The sequence below is a fragment of the Leopardus geoffroyi genome, chromosome E1 (genome assembly GCF_018350155.1).
Source record: "Leopardus geoffroyi isolate Oge1 chromosome E1, O.geoffroyi_Oge1_pat1.0, whole genome shotgun sequence".
NCBI lineage: Eukaryota > Metazoa > Chordata > Mammalia > Carnivora > Felidae > Leopardus > Leopardus geoffroyi.
This window is the reverse complement of record NC_059330.1, coordinates 37,075,532-37,098,058: the sequence shown is the minus strand read 5'-3', so window position 1 is coordinate 37,098,058 and position 22,527 is coordinate 37,075,532. Positions and strand designations below refer to the sequence as shown.

Here is a 22,527-nt window from a genome sequence, read left to right as displayed (position 1 = left end):
TATCCTAGTTTGGAAGTGCTAGCAGGTTAGAGAGCTAAATAAACCGTTTGAGCAATATGAAGACAGAATGATGTGACATTCTTTACACAGTATCTGTAGCAATTGTAAATGTTCAATAAATATTTACTATATAAATGATAAGACCACTCAAAGATTCAGGCCAGGCAGGCATGAGATTTTTAAGTTTACAGTGTTCAAGAAATAAAACCAACTGTGGAAGTTGCTTCCTTATAGGCTGAACTTACAAGGTTATGAAAGGCAAGGAGGGTTTTTGGTAGTACTTAATCAAGACAGAAATCAATGATTATAAATCTATAGTTTTATTAAGACAAAAACTGACAATGTGATATGAAGTTTACATTTAAACAAAGTTTTCACAGAAACCTAACACATGCCTAAAAAGATTTTACAATGGAGTTCTAGATACAGGTCTAGACGATGTCAAGAACTGATGTATCTCTTGATTCAAGACAGCATTTTGGGTATTAGTTAATTCTTAGGATTAAAAAAACTTTTTGTGTTTTAAAGTGAACCACTGCCCCAGTATGAAAGTTTAATCTTCTCCTGAGACCAGGGCTTTTGAAATCACTCAACTCTGTAAGTGATTCAGTGAACTTGTGCTGTCAGTGACTGAACCCTGCCACCAAGGATTTCAGAGTTCAAAGTTCAAATAACAGGCTCAAAGAGTTTTCCACCCTAAGAGCGTGGGCCCTTGTCTTTTTCTACTCTCTCACCTTCTATGCCACCCTCTTCCCTTCCCCAAATACCTCAGCCAGTGGCTTGGATGGACAAGCTGATGTTTAAAACTTCATAATTGGAAAATAAAGGGTCTTCTTATCAATTTCAAGAATTAGCACCTCTAAAACAGAACCATCTGCCTCTGCATACGCTCCAAAAAGACCTTCCCTTTTCAACCAGTTTCCTTCCCTAAAATGGCAGCTTTGGTAATTTATTAACTGGCTTAGTCCTCTGCTGGGAACAGCATTAAGCTCAGGCAGGGAACACCTTGGCTTATAAGTTTCAGGCATTCACAGCTTTTGAAGTCTCTCACAGTCCTCATTTAGGTTGCCAATGACCTTTTTGAAAAGATAAAATATTCTGGACACAGAACCGAATCACCACAAGTTTGTTCTTTCCATTGTTTCACCATTTCCCCAATCAGGCCCCAAATTTTAACAAAAATGATCCTACCCATCTCCGTTCCTCCCCACCCCCAACCCTCCCACCCCCAAATAATACACCAGTAATAGCCAAAAACTACACACATGCTACGCTGTAAAAATGCAGAGTTAACACTATTGGGAAGAAGGCTGTGGGTTGTGGAGATGCACTTTGAAGATCTACAGTATCTTTTGCTTTCCCACACACCCATTCTGCAAGTTCTGTCCTTCATGGAAGGCCCTTTGCCTTTCTCAGCAAAGTACAGAATGGGCTGCCTTGCAACACTTCTCCTTCCCCTCCACTGGGATGGGTGTGCAAACTACACAGCATGGAAAGGCTTTAAAGCACTTGGGCTGCTGTAGGGCACAGAAACGATACTGGCTCTTCAAAGGACATCTTCTCAAGCCACCTCTATGGTGCCAAGACAAGTAGAATTCCTTCCCTCCCCACTTGAAACCCACAGTCAGATGTGACAGGGGCTGGTACTCAGGAGAGTTAATTCTTGTCATCTTTTTTGTCATCATCCTCCGAGGGGTAAGAATGCCACGTCAGCCTTTCCTCATAGAAGGATATGACCACCTGTGGGCACTTGACATTGGCTTCCTTGGCAGGGACTAGGTCAGCCTCATCAGAATTTTTCCTGCAGAACAAAGCAGAGAGACTTTGAGACCAGGTGCTGGTGGTCTCTTGACTTGGATCGCACAAGGGATAGGGCTTTAAAAGTATTAATTCAAGAAGAGTAGCCTAGGGAAGGGCGATAACATGGCCCAAGCAGCATTTAGTGGAGTGACATCCTCAGAGATCTTCTACTGAAAATCCTCTCTGGGTATCTTTGTTAAAAGCTAAGTCACTTAACTCAGTCTATCACATCTGAACCTCGGCAAGGCCACAAAAAAATCATGACTCTCAGATTCTTGAAGAGCAGAGAAAAACTAGGGGCACCTGGGTGGCTCGGCTGGTTAAGCATCCAACTTCGGCTCAGGTCATGATCTCAGTTCATGGGCTCAGACCCCACATCGGGCTCTGTGCTGACAGGCCTGGAGCCTGCTTCAGATTCTGTGTCTCCCTCTCCCTCTGCCCTCTCCCCCTTGCACTCTGTCTCTCTCTCAAAAATAAATAAATGTTAAAAAAACTTGAAAAAGAGAAAAAGAGAAAAAGAAAGAAAGGAAGAAAGAAAGAAAGAAAGAAAAGAAAGAAAGAAAAAGAAAAGAAAAAAACTACTACAATCTTCCCAAAGTCATATCTTAGCTGCCATGAACCCATGGAGATATCTCAGCTTTGTAATAAAATGTAATACCATGTTGGATAATAAGATTTAATACCATTGGCTCTTGCCAATGCGCTGACTCATAATTACACTGTTTAACATTACCAAATGCCATGCTCACACAGATATTCCACAACTCCCAGGTGCTTTGAAATGGTGCTTCAACACTGGGAAGTAGAAAATAAGGGACTGTTACATAATTCTTTATATTTTTCTGAATTTAAGATGGTCTCAAAATGTGAAATTCATATACATATTACAAGGGACTTAGGAGTAAAGCCATTGGGAATGTCCTAGATGGGAGCAGTAGCATTAAGGCAGATAGCAGATATATAATGGGATCTGTGATGAGGCACCACCCAAAACTTCCACAACTCAGCAACAGGTACCAAAGCCAGCGAGCCCCACGGAACCAGGGTTGACTAAGCTGGTAAAATAGGCTGTTGAACAATGGACTGAAGAGAATGGGAGGGAAAAGGAGTATAACAATATGGGAGCCTGAAGCAGGCTGCCCTTATTGACAATTCAACACCTTCTGAGGAAAGTTCAGTCATTTTATGGCCAAGAAATATTTGCTATTTTGGAAATGGACAAGTATCTCAACTTTCCAGGAAAATAACCTTAAAATGAACTTGGTTTTATAATCACAATCTTACTATTTCAACCTGTAGTGTTACATTCAGGTAGAACCTTTACAAACAGCAGTAATTTAATTAAAGGAGTGTAATCTTAAACAATATGGAGATACTAATGTAACCCAGACTGGTCACATGCAGACAGAAAGTATATTCTAATTGGACTGTAACTCCTGGTATTGATCCTTTCCCCCCCAGATGCAGCACCTTAAAAATGAACTTTTCTCCTATGGGCTAGCAATATATCAGCTAAAAGATGATCAGATTCAGTGAACACCTAGGGAATGCATAATAAGAAAACAGAGTTTCAGCTAATTGTGACATAGGCTTCCAGTAGTGTCAAAGTTAGGCCTCTCTGGCCACCTTCTAAACAAGAGGAATGAAGAGTAGATACGAGTTTCCAAGAAGGGTCTAGACTGACAAAAGGACAAAATCCTTAGAATGCTGCCTTGACTGGCAGAAGTTTGGAATTATTTACTCCTACATTTTTTTTAGGACAATAATTGAGACCCATGTGGGGAAAGAAAATAGCACAAGCATTTTTCAACAAGCAAGAAATAGGGAAGAAAGCCTTTCTTTTGGACAGAGTAGGGGAATTTTAGAGAATTTGGGATTAATTACAGTTCTTAAAATTCTCAAGACAACTGTTTTCATTAAGCCGTTTCATGGAATATTACTACCATTGGTATTTATACTTCTGGAAGGAAAAAAAAAGCCTTGTTCTATACGCAGTATAGTGAAGGGGACTTGCTGACCCCTACTGGCTGATCCTGGAATTACACAATTGGCACAAATTAGAAAGGATCTATCAAGGACAAAGGAAGAGCTACAGAACTTCTTAACCCTGAAAAGTTAACAGAAAACATCTGATCCTGGGGCCAGCCCGATCTTTATTAAGGAGGTGGTAGAAGGGGAGGGTGGTTCAATCACATTTCATATCTTTTTCCTTTATTTACAGAAGTGAAATGTGATTCCTCCCCACACCTTCTCCATTCTGGATTTTCTCCCACCTCCTAAAAAAATGGGCAAAGACTGAGAATCCTAAGGGCCCCTACCTGTATAACTCATGAGTCCAGGTTGGCAGTCAGGCCGAGGGTCACTATCGAAGGACTATGCCATCTTAAAGATTTCACACTTGGGCGACTGGAATTTCGAAGGTCCAGCTCTTTTCCTCTGGCATGAAACAGATGGGGAGAAGAAAAAACCACCACACAGAGCCACTGGCAGACTCACCATTTCATCAGGAACATGAGTTCTCCACTGGAGTCTGTAGCTCCAATAATCCGCTCTGGCTCCAAACCCCGGGCAAAGCCTCGTGGCTTTTCTGACTGTGAAAACCAGATGAATGGAACAATTTTAATTATATGGAATTGTTATCCAGACTGGAGTCACTCCGGTTTCTCTGATTAATATAATGACACTCTTGCCAATATTCCACCAATACCTTGGCTCCAAGTCACAGGCCTTTTTGCATCCTTGGGTGATTCTTCCATCAAGGTCTTAAGGTTTCCCCATATGTAAAAAGGGACATACATCTCAAGCAAAATAAATGTTCACAACTGTTTCTTCACCTTCAGAAGACAACTTACTTTAAGGTATTGAACAGATGAAAATAGCTACCTTACAGTTGTAATGATTACAACACTGAAAACGATCTTTTTACAGGAATGAATTTAGTTGCCCTTCTTCCTGAACCTCAGATAAAATAAGTATAGATTAAGTGAACCCCCAAAACACTTTGAAAGCATTAGCATATCTAAGATTCCAGAAGGAATGAGAGATGGCTGCTGAGGTCCAAGAAACAGCAGAATAAAAGTATTTAACTTTAAAGAGCTTTTAGTTTCTTTGACAGCAGTAGGAATTCTAGACTAGTAAAAATTTTCTCTCCTTACCTCTTCTTTCTTCTTCTTTGGTTTGCTCTCCTCTCCCTTATCTTCAGAATCAGAGTCAGCTTTGCGCTTGCCTCCCTCTGATTTATCTGTCTCATGTGCTGTTTTCTGTGACTGTAGAAATTCAGCAATGAGATCAGGGCAATCCAGGTTCTCTTCTGGCTCCCACGTGTTATCCTCACTGAAATCAGAGGGCACAGTGAGTCACACTTTCCACTCAAAGTTAGCACACTCATACTAAGGAGACACACAGGATGACAAGAGCTGGTGCCCTTGGAAGAGAGGAGTTGATGATGAGGAACCAGATTTTGTCCAAGATCAAGAACTTGGTAATGCTGAAATTTCTTGGTGGGCGGGAGGGGAGATAAGGGACTTTTAGACTATAAGCCATGGAGGCCAGGCCTGGGTCACACTACATATTAGAACACTCTAGGCCTTGCACATTACTAGACTCCTGAGAAAGTTGGTGACTACATGGATGGATTTACCCAGGTTAATGAAACTTACTCTGAGAACCCCTTCCACTTTAGGAGGTACTCCACTTTGCCCTTTACCACTCGACGGTCAAGAACTTTTTCCACCACATATTCCTCTTCCTCCTCTTCTAGCACCTCCTCCACTTTCTTCTTGTTTTGTTTCTTCCCCATAGTGCCCGCCAGCTTTCTGGTCTAAAGGGTGACGCTGCTAAAGTGACAAAATAAAAAGGGCATTAGGGCACACTTTTCTTGGTTAGGTGAATATTCGGATGGTTAGAAACCCAGGGGCATCACTGATGACTTTAATAGTGTATGCTTGTATTACATATTCCACCTTTTCGGCTTCAGTAAAAAATAAAGTTTTCTAATATCTTCTGATATGAAAGCTAGTTCATAAAAAGCCCCAACCAATCTCACAGCAAAACTCCTTTATTCTTGCATAATCACCTAACACTTTTATACCTATTCTAAGTTAAAAAGTTTCCAATACCCCTTTTAGTATAAAGCATGGCATCTAAAATGTTATTCAACTGAAAGCAAGACTCCTAAAAATAAGGTATAGACATTAAACTTACATACATAACTTACATACACATTAAACTTACATACATATAACCCTCTGATTCATACTTTCATCATATCACTAGACTTCCAACTTTTACAGTGCGAAGTAGCTTGTCCTATTTATCAAACATCTGGTTCAATTTTCCCCTTTGTATATGCATATATAATACAATGCATCCCTCTGCATTGTTACAACATCCTCTCCTGAGTCTCAAGGTTCTTTTTTAAAAATGTTTGTTTATTGGGGTGCCTGGGTGGCTCAGGTCATGATCTCACAAGCTCATGAGTTTGAGCCCCACGTGGGGCTTGTGCTGACAGCTCGGAGCCTGAAGCCTGCTTCGGATTCTCCGTCTCCCTCTCTCTGTTCCTCCCCTGCTCGCACACTCTCTTTCTCTCAAATATAAACATTAAAAAGTTTTTTTAAATAAATAAAATGTTTATTTATTTTTGAGGGGGGGGGGCAGAGGGAGAGGGAGAGAGAGAATCCCAAGCAGGATCCGTGCTGCCAGCATAGCCCGACATGGGGCTCAATCTCATGAAACATGAGATCATGACCTAAGCAGAAATCGAGTTGCACGCTTAACCAACTGAGCACCCACAAGGTTCTTTATGTGGTCTTTTCCAAATGCCATCAATGATTTACAATGTGAAAGTTTCTTCTTCGTTTCTTATTCTACTTAGCTTATTTCTGAGGTTCAGAAAGACTTATAAAAATGCCAGAATGACCATGAAATTCTCTAATTGGGGCACTGCAATAATTTGGAAAATGAACAGGAAAAAAAGAGATAGTTATCACAGATAATAAAACCTGAGTTAATTCTTTTGTAAAATACTTCTTTAGGCTGAGTGACTTCTAAGCATTTTTTCCAATGCTAAAACTCTAGTCCCCTATAATCTATTTTTAGTCCTTCAAATACAATTTCCACAGCTGGCAGGCTTAAAGCCATTTGTTTACCAATTTGTGTCAGTAGGTGGCGCCACAAGATATCAACACATCAGAACTGATATATAAAACTGGCCCAAAATCTACAAATTCATGGATCACAGCTGCCACAATGAGATGCAAAGAATCAAGAGAATGGCAGATAATTCAAGCCAAATTACTACCATCTATGAATTTAAGACAATGCTGATTTGGGGCTAAACTGGTTGTTCATCCTTGGGAAAAAGAGTCTTACTTAGCCTAGGTAGAAACTCTTCTAAATATACTTTAGGGGTGTCTCACAGCTGGCTCAGTCAGAACAGCATGAGACTCTTGATCCCAGGGTTTGAGTTCGATCCCTACGTTGGGTATAGAGAGTACATAAAAAAAAATACTTAATAAACAAACTTTAAAACTGACATGTACAGAATGTCTTTTTGAAAAAGTCCACTATAGTCCATATGAAATATAACAAATTTTCATGGAAGTCAGGATCATCATTATGAATCAGTTAAATTATCCACAGAAATTTTGGTTTATACTGAGATATTCCCATGTCTGCATATATGAGCAATGCTGACTTACTGAAACATTTAACTACTAGAAAATCTGGACACTGGTGGATACTGGAGATTCAAGAGAATAAGAAATGCTTCCTGCCTTTCTGATGTTTAATGTCCGATAAGAAAAATGTAGACACCACTTCCACTTAAAGGTATTCTGAACTTTTGCAAAGTAGCACGAAACAATGTTTTCTGGAGTGCTTTTAGTATGGTCTAAGGCAACACCTAAGCCCCACCTCTACAGAGGGGTTCAGAACATTACCTGTGCTCAGGTAAGAGGCATCTTTTCAACCCTCTTCCTTCTCCATTTACATACTGAAGAATCTGCTTTGCTTTCCTTCACCCCCCACCCAGTCCCTCTATCTTTTAGAGAAAATGCCACACATTTTCCCTTCCTTCTTTTACTGAACCGACTTATCAGTGGATTGCAGTTAGCTTCATGTGCCTTTGATTCAGAGGCTGTGTGTACTTCTTTCTGGAGGGAGATGCTTTCAGGTTTTCAAAATTCTGAGTGCTATATGGCAAGTGTTATTTTATGAGGAAAGAAAAATCTAATTTCCCTTCTGGATAAATGAAGTTAATTGTGTTTCCTTCCAAGAATAAATGCTCTCTATTCCTTGCTTTCTTCCACTGTGAGTTGAAGAGGTAAAGCAGGATTCACTGTCAGTCTTTGGTTAACATGTGGAGAAAAATAAACTGACCACCACCTTTAGATAACAAAGGTTACCACAACTCCCTGCATTAATTTGGTCTTGGACATTGGAAGATACTCCCTTTCTCAATTGATGGAAGGAAAATAATGGGTTATAGACCATGCAAAACAGTAATTGTTCCCTAAGAACCTCTCTACCAAGTAATTAAATTTAAGAAAGCAAAGGAAAGGCATTCTATCACTAAGGCTTCAAAATTCAGAGTTATTTAAAGCCCCGTGTTATCCACATTAATAGTTATACTTGTCTTACAAAAAGAAACAGAACTGAATACTGCCCATCCGATTGTCCTACTATGAACCAAAAGGATCAGGACAGCTTCTGGTTTATCTCTGGCTACTGTAGGCCTCTTCTCCCTACATTTACAAGAAATAAATCACCTAAGGTCACATAATTAACAGAGCAAGCACCTCAGTAAGGACAGCAAGGCTGAGTGAGCTAAGGGCCCTGCTGCACACACACAACTAGGAGCTAGCCACACATCTGTAGGAAGGCTTCCCTTTGGCCTGTACAAGAAAAGGACAGAGGTCTCTTTAAGTGGATCCTTCCTACAGTTTGTCATCAGTAAATAAGGAAGTGACTGATAATGATTTTCTTTTGAAAAGACCTTGTTGGGAATGCAAGCTGGTACAGCCACTCTGGAAAACAGTATGGAGGTTCCTCAAAAAACTAAAAAGAGAACTACCCTATGACCCAGCAATTGCACTACTAGGCATTTATCCAAGGGATACAGGTGTGCTGTTTCGAAGGGACACGTGCCCACCCCATGTTTATAGCAGCACTATCAACAATAGCCAAAGTATGGAAAGAGCCCAAATGTCCATCAATGGATGAATGGATAAAGAAAATGTGGTATATATATACAATGGAGTAATTATTTGGCAATCAAAAAGAACGACATCTTGCCATTTGCAACTACGTGGATGGAACTGGAAGATATTATGCTAAGTGAAATTAGTCAGAGAAAGACAAAAATATGACTTCACTCATATGAGGACTTTAAGAGACAAAACACATGAATATAAGAGAAGGGAAACAAAAATAATATAAAAACAGGGAGGGGGACAAAACAGAAGAGACTCATAAATATGGAGAACAAACTGAGGGTTACTGGAGGGGGTGTGGGAGGGGGGGATGGGCTAAAGGGGGTAAGGGGCATTAAGGAATCTACTCCTGAAATCACTGTTGTACTATATGCTAACTAATTTGGATGTAAATTTTAAAAAATAAAAAATAAAATTAAAAAAAAAGAGAGAAAAAAAAAAGAAAAGACCTTGTAAGGTATGGCTGTTAAAAAAAACCAATGATTCCTAATTGGTTACTGGAATACAAAGGTATTCATTGTTAATTAAATCAGGAGGCAGTAACAAAGCATTGGTTGTTAGGGCCCCAGCAAGTCTTTGGAATCTTTTAAATCAACAAGTGCTAGATGGTGCAGATTTTGTGAAGTTAAACACCTACCAAGTAGGCTGAAGACAGCACGGAGAAATGCCAATTTTAAGAAACCAAAATTTATCTATAGTGTCCCAATGAATCCAGGAATGATGTAAATCTGAAGCAAGAGTCATGAACTCATAGCTCTTTCAAGAGAAAAAAACCCACACATCCTCCACTAAGGCAGTTAGAAGCTAGAAAACAGGAACAATGCTACTTGAAAGCAGAAGGCAGCATAGTATCAGATACAAGGCATTTTATTTTGTTTTTGAGTAGCTGGTACTGATTTCTTGCCAGCTTGAAAGATCAAATTCCAGGTGTCAGTACAAGGTAACAACCACAGACCTCTGAAACCAAAGCAGTAGGGCTTTTAGCTAAATGTTAAGAAAAAGCATTCAGAATGTTGGTCTGGTGAGGTGACCACCTTTACTAAGGAAGAATTCATAGGAAAGCAGACTTTGAATAGAGAGTTTTCACCCATAAGAATCAGAATGACCTATGGAGTTTAAAAATACAGATACCCAGATCCAATGATATAGAAAGTACGGTGTGTGTGTGTGTGTGTGTGTGTACACACACACACACATATAATACACACATACTAACCATAATATAATGTATTCATATTCAATTACAAAAATATTTAATGTAGGAAATTACAATTCCTTGGCCCAAAACCTGTCAGCCTATTTATGTTTTTTTTTTTTTAGTGTTTATTTATTTTTGAGAGAGAGACAGAGCACGAGCGGGGGAGGGGCAGAGAGGGAGACACAGAATCTGAAGCAGGCTCCAGGCTCTGAGCTGTCAGTGCAGAGCCTGGCATGGGGCTCGAACCCATGAATTGCAAGATCGTGACCTGAGCTGAAGTTGGATGCTTATCCGACTAAGCCACCCAGGTGGCCTAGCCTGTTTATGTTTCTCTACATAAACACAGATATATATTAAGTGAAAATAGATATTATAATTCTACAACTTGCCTTTTAATAAAATGTACTATATCTTTGACACTATTCCATAAAGATCTCCATTAAAAATTTTTTTTAATGTTTATTTGTTTTGAGATTGAGTGCTAGTGGGGGAGGGGCAGAGAGAGAGAGGGAGACTGGAGAATTCAAAGCAGGCTCTATACTGTCAGCGCAAAGCCTGACATGGGGCTTGAACCCATGAACCACAAGATCCTGACCTGAGCCAAAGTCAGATGCTCAACCAACTGAGCGCCACCCAGGTGCTCCAAAGATCTCCATTCTTAACAAGCTGCATAGTATTCCATGTTGTATGGACACATCATATCTAACCATTTACCAAGTGATGAAAATTTGGGTTGTTGCCAATTTTCTATTATTACAATGTTCTTTGAACATGGCATCTGCATCTTTAAAACCTCCTTAGCAGATCTGTATGACTCTTGATCTTAGGGTCATGAGTTCAAGCTGGGTGTAGTTTGCTTAAAAATAAATAAATAAAATAAAAAGCTCCTAAGGTGATTTGATGCATATCCTTGGATAAAAGCCATTGCTAGAAGAGGATTGGCAGAAACTACATTCCTCAGGTGAAATTACACACATTATTACAGATATAAATCAATTCTCAGAGTTAGCTAAAAGGCAGGTGAACATTTTACTTTCTCCATCCAATTGAGAATTAAGACTGGAACAATAAACTAACCAATGTTCATGAAAACAAAACGATCTCTGTATCACATTCAACATCATTCAATCTAGATCTTTTTTTTTTTTTTTTTTTTTTTGGTACTAGCAATTGGAAGAACACTGCTTGAAGGATCCTTAAATAGTTCCTTCCACCAAAAGAAAGCTAGTATGAGCACCAGAAAAGTCCCTTTCCTGTCCCTACCTCTCAAAACAACTTTATGCCTATAGGTAGTTATATATATTTCCTCAGTTTCCTAATAAGCAAAATAGTATAACAACCCTCATGGGATTGATGCCTTTGAGGTGAGCTTTTATGACCTTCTAGGATTAAATCTATTTATATATTTGCATATATGTTCTACTTCATTAGATTACTGCTTCAAGTTTAAAGATAGCTTTCTGATGCCCAAAATATTAAGACTCAATAAGAAAACAGCACTTCCATCCTGTGTATAGCTGAAATTCATGGCTAAGTTTTTAATACCAGAGAGCAACTCTAGAACACACTCAAGAAGGACCCAGGTCTGGCTGGAACCAATAATTACGAAAAAGAGAAACCAAGATCTCATTTCTAGAAAACCAAGACAGAAGAGCTGCCAGAGACTGAAAAATCACATTTCATATATCTTAAGTGTAGGAATTTCTTCTGCTCTTCCTTTTATCTGGCCTATACAAGAAAATGGCAAAAGGAATTTATCTTCCTATGAAGACAGATGAGAGAGGTGAGAAAGGAAGTTCTAAATACAATGGAAAATGTCAACAAAATGGTTTATTTGTGAAAATAATTTTAAGATTTCTGAAGATCAATGTAAATACCAAAAATCAGTTTTGATGATCCAAATAGTAAAGTTTTATAACAAACTTTAAAAGTTGAGATTTCAGGCTCAGTTTTTTTTTTTTTTTTAATGTTTATTTTCGAGAGAGACAGAGATAGAGACAGAGCACAAGCAGGGGAGGGGAAGAGAGAGAGACACACACACAATCCAAAGGAGGCTCCAGGTCTGAGCTGTCAGCACAGAGTCCGACGTGGGGCTCGAACCCACAAACCAAGAGATCACAACCTGAGCCAAAGTCGGATGTTTAACCAACTGAGCCGCCCACATGCCCCACAGACTGTTTTTACATACTAACTTTTTTAAAAAGGCAGCCATCCAAATAAATGAACAATGGTCTAAGTACTAATAGCACATTTATTGAGTTCAAGACAAAAATGACAATCATCCTTGATTTCATTCCACTCATCTTCCATATCTAGCCTCTTATTAAATCCTATTGAGTATGTATATTAAATATCTTTCAATTCATACATTTTTCTAGCCCTACTACTACTATCATCCTATTTGCAAGCCATCATCATCTCTTGTTTGGGTAACTCCTGACCAGATTTATTCTCAACACTAGCCCCTCATTTAAAATGCAGGTTTCAGGATGCCTGGATGGCTCAGTCGGTTAAGTGTCCGACTTCGGCTCAGGTCTTCTGAGTTTGAGCCCCACATCGGGCTCTGCACTGACAGCTCAGAGCCTGGAGCCTGCTTCAGATCCTGTCTCCCTTTCTCTCTCTCTCTGCCTTTCCCCCACTCGCACATGCGCGCGCTCTCTCTTGAAAATGAATAAGCATTAAAAAAAATAAAATGCAGATCTCTTCATATCATTATGTGTGGGCATCTGAGCTGAAGACCACTACACCTAACCTATCAATCACAATTACCTTGCCCTTTGCCTCATTCTTTCATTTGACCAATTCCCTTACCTAAAATGTCCTGTTCAGGAGCTTTCCCGAAGCCTCAGGCTAGGTTTAGGTTAATTCTTCCTATGAACACCCTCCTACAGTATTCATCGTTTAACAATTATCTTTTTGGTATCCATTATGGGTAAGGTGCTAGACAAAGGGGGTGAGCAACAAAGATAAAAATCCCTGGTCTCTTAGAATGTGGAATGTGTGTGTGTGTGTGTGTGTGTGTGTATATATATGTATATGTATATGTATATACACATACACACACGCACACACACATATACGTATACGTATACTTGTGATAGTTAATTTTATGTGTTATACTGACTGGGCCACAATGCCCAGATATTTGTTCAAACATTTAGAATTTATTTTCTAATGTGGATGAGTGCCATGAGTGAGCACGAGTGGGGGGTGTGTGAATACATGCATATGTAGGCAGAGGAGGGCACGGACAATAAGCAAGAAGATATTGTGATAATTGCTATAAAGGAGACAACTCAGCAAAAATCAGAAAAACACACCATGTGTAGGGAATAGTTGGTTCCAAGTCCTAAAGTGAGAAGAGGTTGCTTTATCTGAGGAACAGAAATGTGGCCAGTTAGAAAGAGAGGCTGAGGAAATGGCTAGTAAGGATGAGGTAATTACTGTGCATATCACTCCCCACATCACTCCTCTCATCTAGCCCCTTTTTCCATTATTTTCCTATTGCCTCTTTTGCTTCTAGCTTAGGTTTAAGACCTAGGCATTAGTAACTATAAAAGTTTCTAACTACAACTCTCCCAGCATTTAACACTATTAAAAAATAAATAAAATTAAATAAAATAAAACCAATAACAATTTACTAAAAGCCAGAGTGGAATATAGGGTGACCAACTCACTGGCGAAAGCACTGAGAGGTCCACATTGCAGGAACCCTCTCAGACCCAGGCAAATGGAGCTATTTGTTCAGGCCAGTGGGATATGCAGACACACAAGAATCACAGGCTTTTGAGAATCCCTTAGTGGTGAGTAATAACAACATAATAACAGCTAAAATTTACTGAATACTTAAAACAATGCATATAAAGGCATTCAATCCTCACATCAACTCTATTAAACCCACTTCACAAATGAGAAAACTGAGGCTTATGAAGCAAAGAAAATTTCCCAAAGTCCCCAGAGCCAGGCCTGAAATATAAATACAAGAAAACAATGCAAGTTGAACTTCATTTCAACAAGAGAAATGTAAGAGTATATAATAATTAGCAAAAGAAAATTAAGCAAAAATAAGTAGCCACAAAAGCACCAGAGGCTTGGAAGAATGAATGACTAGGGTGATCAGGAAAGAGTTTAGGGGCGCCTGGGTGGCTCAGTCGGTTAAGCATCCGACTTCGGCTCAGGTCACGATCTCACGGTCCGTGGGTTCGAGCCCCGCGTCGGGCTCTGGGCTGATGGCTCAGAGCCTGGAGCCTGCTTCCGATTCTGTGTCTCCCTCTCTCTCTGCCCCTCCCCCGTTCATGCTCTGTCGGTCTCAAAAATAAATAAAAAAAAAAATTAAAAAAAAAAAAAAAAAAAAAAAAAGGAAAGAGTTTAAAAAGTTGGGATTGAAGCCAAGCTAAGAGTATTTGAAAAGGTGGATTGAGGAGGGCAATTTGGCTTAAGGAACGGTGGTGAACAAAAGCAATGAGGTATGTCTGAGGTAGATGGTGTGTAAACCAGTTTGGGCAGAGTAGACTAAATAGTAAAGGTAACCACTAAAAAATTTTCTACAAGGCCCCTTCTCCTTAAAACAAAGACCAAACTCCTCAGTGCAACACCTAACACCCTTTCATTCCAACCATTCCATACTTCTACTCCCTCACAAAACCTACACTCCTGTCAAAACTATAAACTGCACACCGTCTCCACAAAAGGCTTTGCTCATTATTACGTGCTCCTGCCCAACACCAGCAGTCAAAATCCTACCCATCCTTAAAGATAGGGCTTAAACAACCCTACTTCCATGAAGCCTACTCAACCTAGCCAACCACTGTTTCTTTTTTCTCAGTTTCCATTGTTTCTATTTTTTGTAATATTTAAAAAAATTTAGACAGAGCCGTGACAAGGGGAGGACAGGATGGGAGGAGAGAGGGAGAGAGAGAGAAAATCCTAAGCAGGCTCCATGCTGAGCATCCCACAACACTGGGCTCATGACCTGAGCCACAATCAAGAGTCGGATGCTCAACCAACTGAGCCACACAGGCACCCCTCTTTCTGTTTCTATTCAGACACTCAATCAAAGGTAGGTCTGGGCCCTGTGTAACATGTTGAACCCTGTATGGGCAGGAAGGATACATGTCTCAGATGCCAAAAATCAGGGAAGTCTAAAGCTGTCAGCGTTTTAGGGAATAATCAGTAAAATCTGATCTGCAACCCCAAAATGGAAAACAAGAAAGAAGTACACCTTTGCTGAGCATTAGCAACTACATACCAGTCATTAAAAGGCAGGTGAAGGCATGTGTAGTATATACTCAATTTGTAGTACTCCTGACTCATGTTTCTAAACTGCTGTTAGTCTGTTTGTTAGCTATGACTGTTTGGGAGGTAAATGCTTTCCAGATGGAAAACTTTACTGAGCAGAAAACAACTTGTGCCACAAACCCAGTAGCAGGAGTTTCATTTTTAAAGGAATAGCTGCCCTTGAATTCCAGGATCTAGGACTAGAATACTGGTGTGCTAATCAAATTAAAATTTTATCTGAGCTCTATCAGAAAGTTGGCTATCCCCTTTCAGGATGCTGATGGGGATGAAACTACAGATACAGCTTTGGGTTAAGAGGCCACAGGGATATGCAAATATTAGTAGGACACAGTGATAACTGGCAAGTCTTTTAGTTTAAGATGAAATAAAATTAGAAAGCTGGACCAGAATTACAGCTAAGCTGGAAGTTTTTTTTTAAGTTTATTTATTTATTTTGGAGGGGGGAGGGACAGAGAGAGAGAATCCCAAGCAGGCTCTGTTCAACCGACTGAGCCACGCAGGAGTCCCAGCTAAGTTGGAACTAAAAGCAGAGACCAAAGCATTCACAGATAACAAAACAAAACCAAATCATTGACACTAACCTCTCAAATACCACAGTTCTGTCAGGCTCTCAATGTGTTAGCTATTATTAAAGAGAAAGGCACAATTTCACAGACAAATTAGGTTACCCCCCCTTGGTCAGCAAATCGTAAAAGTGGGCGCCTGGGTGGCTCAGTCAGTTGAGTGTCCAACTCTTGATTTCGGCTCACGTCATGATCTCGTGGTTCCCGGGAATGAGCCCTGAATTGATGTCCATGCTGGCAGTCTGGAGCCTGCTTGGGATTCTCTTTTCTGCTCCCCTGCTCATGTGCACACAGTTTCTTTCTCTCTCTCTCTAAGTAAATAAATAAACTTTACAAAAAATCATAAAAGCTGAAAGCAGTAAAGATTTAACACAAGTTATTCAATTCAAATACTAACATGATCTGAATTTTACCCATATTTGAATAACTTTTCCAATTTTGGGAGAGGCTATTCACTTTTTCAGTAGACATCACTATCTGGAAATACAATTGTTTTTAAGTTTGTTTGTTTGTTTGTTTGTTTATTTATTTATTTATTTATTTAGAGAGCGAGCTTGAGTGGGGGAGGGGCAGAGAGAGAATCCAAGCAGAATGCCAAGCTGCACTATCAGCGCACAGCCCGATGTGGGGCTCAAACTCACCAATTGTGAGATCATGACCTGAGCTGAAACCAAGAGTTGGAGGCTTAACCGACTGAGCCATCCAGGTGCCCCTGGAAATACTACTTATTTAAATTTATGCAAAGACCCCAAAAGATTTTTCAAGATACTTCTAAAACAAAATATTCAAATTATATAGCTTGCTGTTAAAATCCAGAACCTGGGGCCTCTCCAGGTCCTCACCTAAGGTATTTAAAATGGTCACTTGCACAATCTGCACACCAAGCTGAGGATATAAAAACTAATAAGACAGGGGCGCCTGGGTGGCTTAGTTAAGCCACCGACTCCATTTTGGTTCAGGTCATGATCTCACGGTTCACGAGTTCAAGCCCCAAGTTGGGCTCTATGCATCCGACTCCATTTTGGTTCAGGTCATGATCTCACGGTTCACGAGTTCAAGCCCCAAGTCGGGCTCTATGCTAATGCAGAGCCTGTTTGGGATTCTCGCTCTCAAAATAAATAAAACTTAAAAAAAAAAATTAACTGTTAAGACAAACATGCCAAGGACAACAGTTATACTCTGCCCAATGTTACTGATCAAAGACAGGAAAACTAATTCTATAAATGCACATTAATTCATTCTGCTAACACATGGAATTCTAAGAAAGGATCTCAAAGCCATATACTCAACAATCTAAACTACCTACATTTAGATGAACAAGAAGCGTAGCCCCATTCTATGTGAGCCCACATACTAGCCATTAGCATTTTGTTCCAAAAACTCTTCAGAGAAATAACCTATGAAGTGAAAATCTATCAAGCCTAATGCAAAATCTGTTATACTACCAGAGATAGTATATAAAAAAGGTGAGATTCTGATGGATAAACTACTAGAGAATGACAAAAGTGAATCAATTCTTTTTAAACGGTATGAAGTGAAAAAGAAACACTTTCCTTGTCCCTAAAATGGGCACAAGATATAATAGTTGCTTTTTATTTTTTCAAGCTTATTTACTTGTTTTTAAGTAATCTCTACACCCAGTGCGGGGTTCAAACACACGACCCTAAGATCAAAAGTCACATGCTCTTCCAAATGAATCAGCCCAAGTGCTCTTATATAACGGTAGCTTCTTTTTAGAGGTTTGGTTAGACAATTACCAGTATCTTCCAGTCAAAAATGCAGAAGTCTAAGGTATTCTTACTTGGTCCCTTTCAATCAAGAAGCTAGAAGCACCAGGCTACACACTATTTAAATCTTTAATGAAAAACAATTCAGGCTACAGCAGCCAATGAAGAAAAATGGCACCAAAAGGAAAATCGGAAATGAAGACCCTGAACCTGCCCTAAAGCTTTAGTAAGGTGCTACCAGTTCCAACAAGTCGCCCTTTAACAATACTACTTACAATATAAATGTCTGCAAGCACCTAGGGAGGAACACAGGTACTAATTTTCCAAATGTATTCATGCTTCTATTCCAAAACACTGGACCTTTTCAGAGCTATTCTAAACTGGTAGCATGCTTCTTAATACAACTGAGGAGGCTATCTTCCCCCTGACCAGAGTTTCCAGTACAACTGACCTTTTGTAAACTCCACCTCAATTGAGTTAAACCAATACAAGTCCGCAAATAAAGCCGTCCATGAAAAATCTTCATTTGAAGCTCTGAAGAAGTATTGCTCATTTTGTATTCAAATTTTCCAACAACAAAGAAAGGCTGGCTAAAAATCACAAGAGCCTATGAAACAAATCTCACGATCTCACAAACTTTTCCTCTTTGTCTCCCCACTTCCCACATCATTTCACACTCTCTCTCACTAACTTAATTCCTTACATGTGAACTCATCTACACATTTCTATGATTTCACTGCCCTTTGCGACCAGTAACGATCCCAGATAAAAACTTATGGAACTAATCGTGAAATCAAAGCAGAAGCGGTACACTTGGTATATTAACTCCCTGAAAGGAATCAAAGAGTAAAGATAGCTGAAAGCCTAGAAAAGAGGAAAAATCTTGTTTTCATCCTTTCTGCACACATTCTTTTTAACAGCCTCCCCACCGCGTGAGGACCCATCGGGAAGCAAGGCGGCCCCTTTCACACCTAACTGAAATACTCCCGAGGCCTCCGCCCTATTTACCCCTAACAGCTCCTCCCCTTCCAGATCCAAGCCGGCACCTCACCGCCCCTCCCTCTCCTAGCCCCCACTCCAGGTTATCCAGCAGATGATCTCCCCAAGAAGCACACCTTGGGCTGCCCAGCCCCCTCTCCAATTTCCTCGAAGTTACTTCTCCTTAGCCCAGCGAGCGAAATGCCTCTGACTGCCCCAGCCAGACCCGATATTCTCAGACTGCGTTCGAAACCGAAGGTCTCGCAGCCGTCAACCCTCTCCACTCATGTCCAAGCATCAAGGTTGCCCAGCCTGTCCCCTTCCCAATTTACTCAAGTGTTTGCTCCCCAGCCCAATCCAGCAGCCGCGCACCCAACCACGTAGCATTGTCTTGTTGGTCTACCCAGGCCCTGAGGAGAGACCCGCCAGTGCTCGGCCCACCCCGAATCGCTTCTATCTCCAGCTCAGGATACGCCGCCCGCCCCGCCCTCTCCATCCTTCTCGCGTTCGGCGCCCGGCGCCCGACCCCCGCACCCGGCGGAGAGCTTCGCGCGGGAAGGGCTCGGGACCCGGCGCGTTCCTAGCTCCCGACCTCGGCCGCAAGCGCGGCCCCTCACCCAGGGCTACCGCTACCGCCGCCGCTACCGCCGCCGCCGCCGCCGCCGCCGCGCACCTCCCCCCCGCTCCCCGCTTCCCCTCCTTTAGCAGGCTCTTCACCTCAGAGCAGCGCCAAAGAGCCCGAGAGGAATCGGTGCCGCGCTAATGGCGCGTCGCGTCGGGCCGGCCGGGGGAGTGGCGCCCAGAAAAGCAACAAGCCGGTGGCCGCAGTCGAGCCCCTCACTGAAGCGGCGTACCGCAGGCCCCGGCCAACGGCCCTCCCCTCGGACGAACAAAAGAGCCTCGCACTCGGCGCTACCCGCCGCCCACACTGCGCAGGCGCGACGACCCTCCGCACAGTACTATGGGACTTGGAGTCCATCCCAGACTACAAGACCCAAAGTACTGCGCGCGTCCTACACCGCCCCGCGGGGTGTGCGCGGGGTTCGGGGAGTTTTAGTTTTTTAACAAGCGCCGGAGAAGCTCTAGTTTAGAACGTTGCGACCTAGGGAATTAGAACGTAGGGTTTTACGAGCGAGCCCCATGATGCTTGGTACGAAAAGTCAACCACTTCTGGACAGTTCACGTGAATCCTTGACATTTTTGAATCTAAAGAGGTTTCTCACCAGACCTTAAATCGCCAATAATCTGTGTAATCCTCAACTTCTGCCCCAAATCTCTGTAAGGCTCCTACTTCTCAGTGTTTATAAATTACTTCCCCTTCAAAGTCTTGCCTGATTCTTTAGACTAGGTTAGGTCCCCCAGGTAGTTTCCTCATCAGGGCCTCCAGAACTTCTCGAAATTTTTCGTTGGCTGCACCAAGCCAGAGCTCTAGTGCAGAACCCCCTTATCTCCGTGAGCACTCCTCACCCAGCCACCTCCCAAGACACCGAGAAAGGCAAAAAACCACGCTTTTTCTTCTTGGAGACAAACTGTTTAGTTCTGACTTCAACTATCTCGCTGTCCCCAACTCTGTTCATATGGAAATTCAGTCTCCCATAACGTTTACCCCACTTTATTGTCATTAATGTCTGTCTTCTGTTTTCTAATCTCCTGTAAGGGCAGAAACCTTGCCGCCTCGTGTTGTTCACCACCCTATACTCAATGCCCAGTACAGTCCCTGGCATACAGTTGTCAAGCAATATTTGTTGAATAAATGATTAAGTGAATTAATGAAATGTCCTACCTGACAGAAAGGGCAGGTGATCAAGCTTTCCTTCCTTCATCTCTTCACATCAGATTTGTGGGGTTTTGGTTGGTTGTGCTTTTTTGTTTGTTTTTTAACTTTTTTTTTTTTTCAACGTTTATTTATTTTTGGGACAGAGAGAGACAGAGCATGAACGGGGGAGGGGCAGAGAGAGAGGGAGACATAGAATCGGAAACAGGCTCCAGGCTCCGAGCCATCAGCCCAGAGCCTGACGCGGGGCTTGAACTCACAGACCGCGAGATCGTGCCCTGGCTGAAGTCGGACGCTTAACCGACTGCGCCACCCAGGCGCCCCAGTTTTTTAACTCTTTTGTGCTTCTTTTCCCTATCAAATCAGGAATAGAACTACCAGAAGATGATTTTTTTTTTCCTTCTTTACTCTGAATATTCACATATCCTCCTAATCAGAGGTAAAGAGGAAAGGCAACCAGTCTATTGTACTCCACTTCAGAATGCGGGAGCCTGTGTGTATATAACAGTTTTGCTGAGCCAGGCACTGTGCAGGGCTCTGGAGAATTGTCATGTAAGAAACCCAGCTCAACAATATCATAATACTTTTGCTAAGACCGCTGTGGGAGCACAGGGAAGAGGGCAATTCTTCCTGAGACCTTGGGTTGGGTGTCTATGAAGAGGCAAAAATTCAGCTACTTACTCCCTCCTAAAGTGTCCTGTTCTGTGTGTAATAACTTTAATGATGAAAAAATTAATTCTAATAATATAAGCTACATATTATTGAGTGCTTACCCCAGCACTAGGAATTCTCTTAAGGTCTTGATTAATGTTATTTATTAAAAATTTTTTTTTTCAACGTTTATTTATTTTTGGGACAGAGAGAGACAAGCATGAACGGGGGAGGGGCTGAGAGAGAGGGAGACACAGAATCGGAAACAGGCTCCAGGCTCTGAGCCATCAGCCCAGAGCCCGACGCGGGGCTCGAACTCACGGACCGCGAGATCGTGACCTGGCTGAAGTCGGACGCTTAACCGACTGCGCCACCCAGGCGCCCCAAATGTTATTTAATCCTAAGCAACGCCGGGAGGTGGGAAGTACTATTTCCATTTTACGGAAAAGTTGTAGAATCTGACTAATGGCATTCATCAAGAAAGTGGTGGGATTGCAATTTGATGTCATGTCTAACTCCCAACTATAATTCTGTCTACGTGAAATGCTGCCATCCCGAATTCCTCATAGTGAGCTGAATTTGGCTTTCCCATGGAAATACCACCTACTCCTCCTAGTTCTGGGTGTGTGGCTGTGCACAGTTCTGTTCGGTAAACGTAATTCCTCTTTCATATTCCTTCTAATATTGAAATTCAGCCTTTATGTCTCCCCCCCGCCCCAAGGTCTTACTTTTCCAGGCTAAATATCGCCATTTTCTTAAACGGTACATCATAGGAAAACAGTTTTGGGTCTACCATATCTAGTTTGTTATTAAATCCTGGCTCTTTATATGGGTATTTCAAAATAGGGGGAGTCATCACTGCACAGCTGTTCTACACCATTCTTGAATTAAGGGAGTCAAAGGCACCTTTTCTTTTTAGGTAGCAGAGCACCACTGGTTTATGTGAATCTGCAATCAACTCAGAGCTCTCTTGTTAATGATCTATTCTGGAATTCTGCCAGGGATGAATGTCAAACTCTCAAGCCTAATGTTTCTCCGTAACAGTATCTTTTTTGAAAATCTTTTATGATCAAATGGGTTTAGTTCTTTTCTCTTCCCATAAGAATGGTGGCATTTTAAGTTATTCAGACCCTCAGAGTTTCTTTTCCTTCTAAGGGTAACAGCAACTCAGTCACAGTAATCTTGCTCAAGACAACATTTGAAGTCACATTGCTCATGCCCACAGGAAATGTGTCTCTCACATGAAGTTCCTAAAATCTCAAGGAATGTGGGGAAGAGAGGAAGTCTGATGCTGCAAAAAAGAACAAGGACTTGGAATCAGGCTGAA

General features: G+C 41.4%; 1 protein-coding gene across 2 annotated transcripts in view; it reads right to left on the bottom strand.

The window, feature by feature from the left end:
• Positions 1 to 304: 304 nt before the first annotated feature.
• Positions 305 to 22,527, bottom strand: part of CBX1 (chromobox 1) — a 28,871-nt gene continuing 6,648 nt past the window's right edge. Inside the window, exons 1-5 of one of the 2 annotated variants that reach the window (XM_045488559.1) lie at positions 19,493 to 19,723; positions 5,460 to 5,636; positions 4,956 to 5,133; positions 4,297 to 4,391; positions 305 to 1,801 (exon numbers count right to left, since the gene is read on the bottom strand). In XM_045488559.1, the coding sequence (XP_045344515.1) occupies positions 1,657 to 1,801; positions 4,297 to 4,391; positions 4,956 to 5,133; positions 5,460 to 5,599 (558 nt within the window). In that variant the 5' untranslated portion in view covers positions 5,600 to 5,636; positions 19,493 to 19,723 and the 3' untranslated portion in view covers positions 305 to 1,656. Of the gene's footprint in view, positions 1,802 to 4,296; positions 4,392 to 4,955; positions 5,134 to 5,459; positions 5,637 to 19,492; positions 19,724 to 22,527 lie in introns of those variants that run through there. The other variant, XM_045488558.1, reaches the window with a different exon arrangement.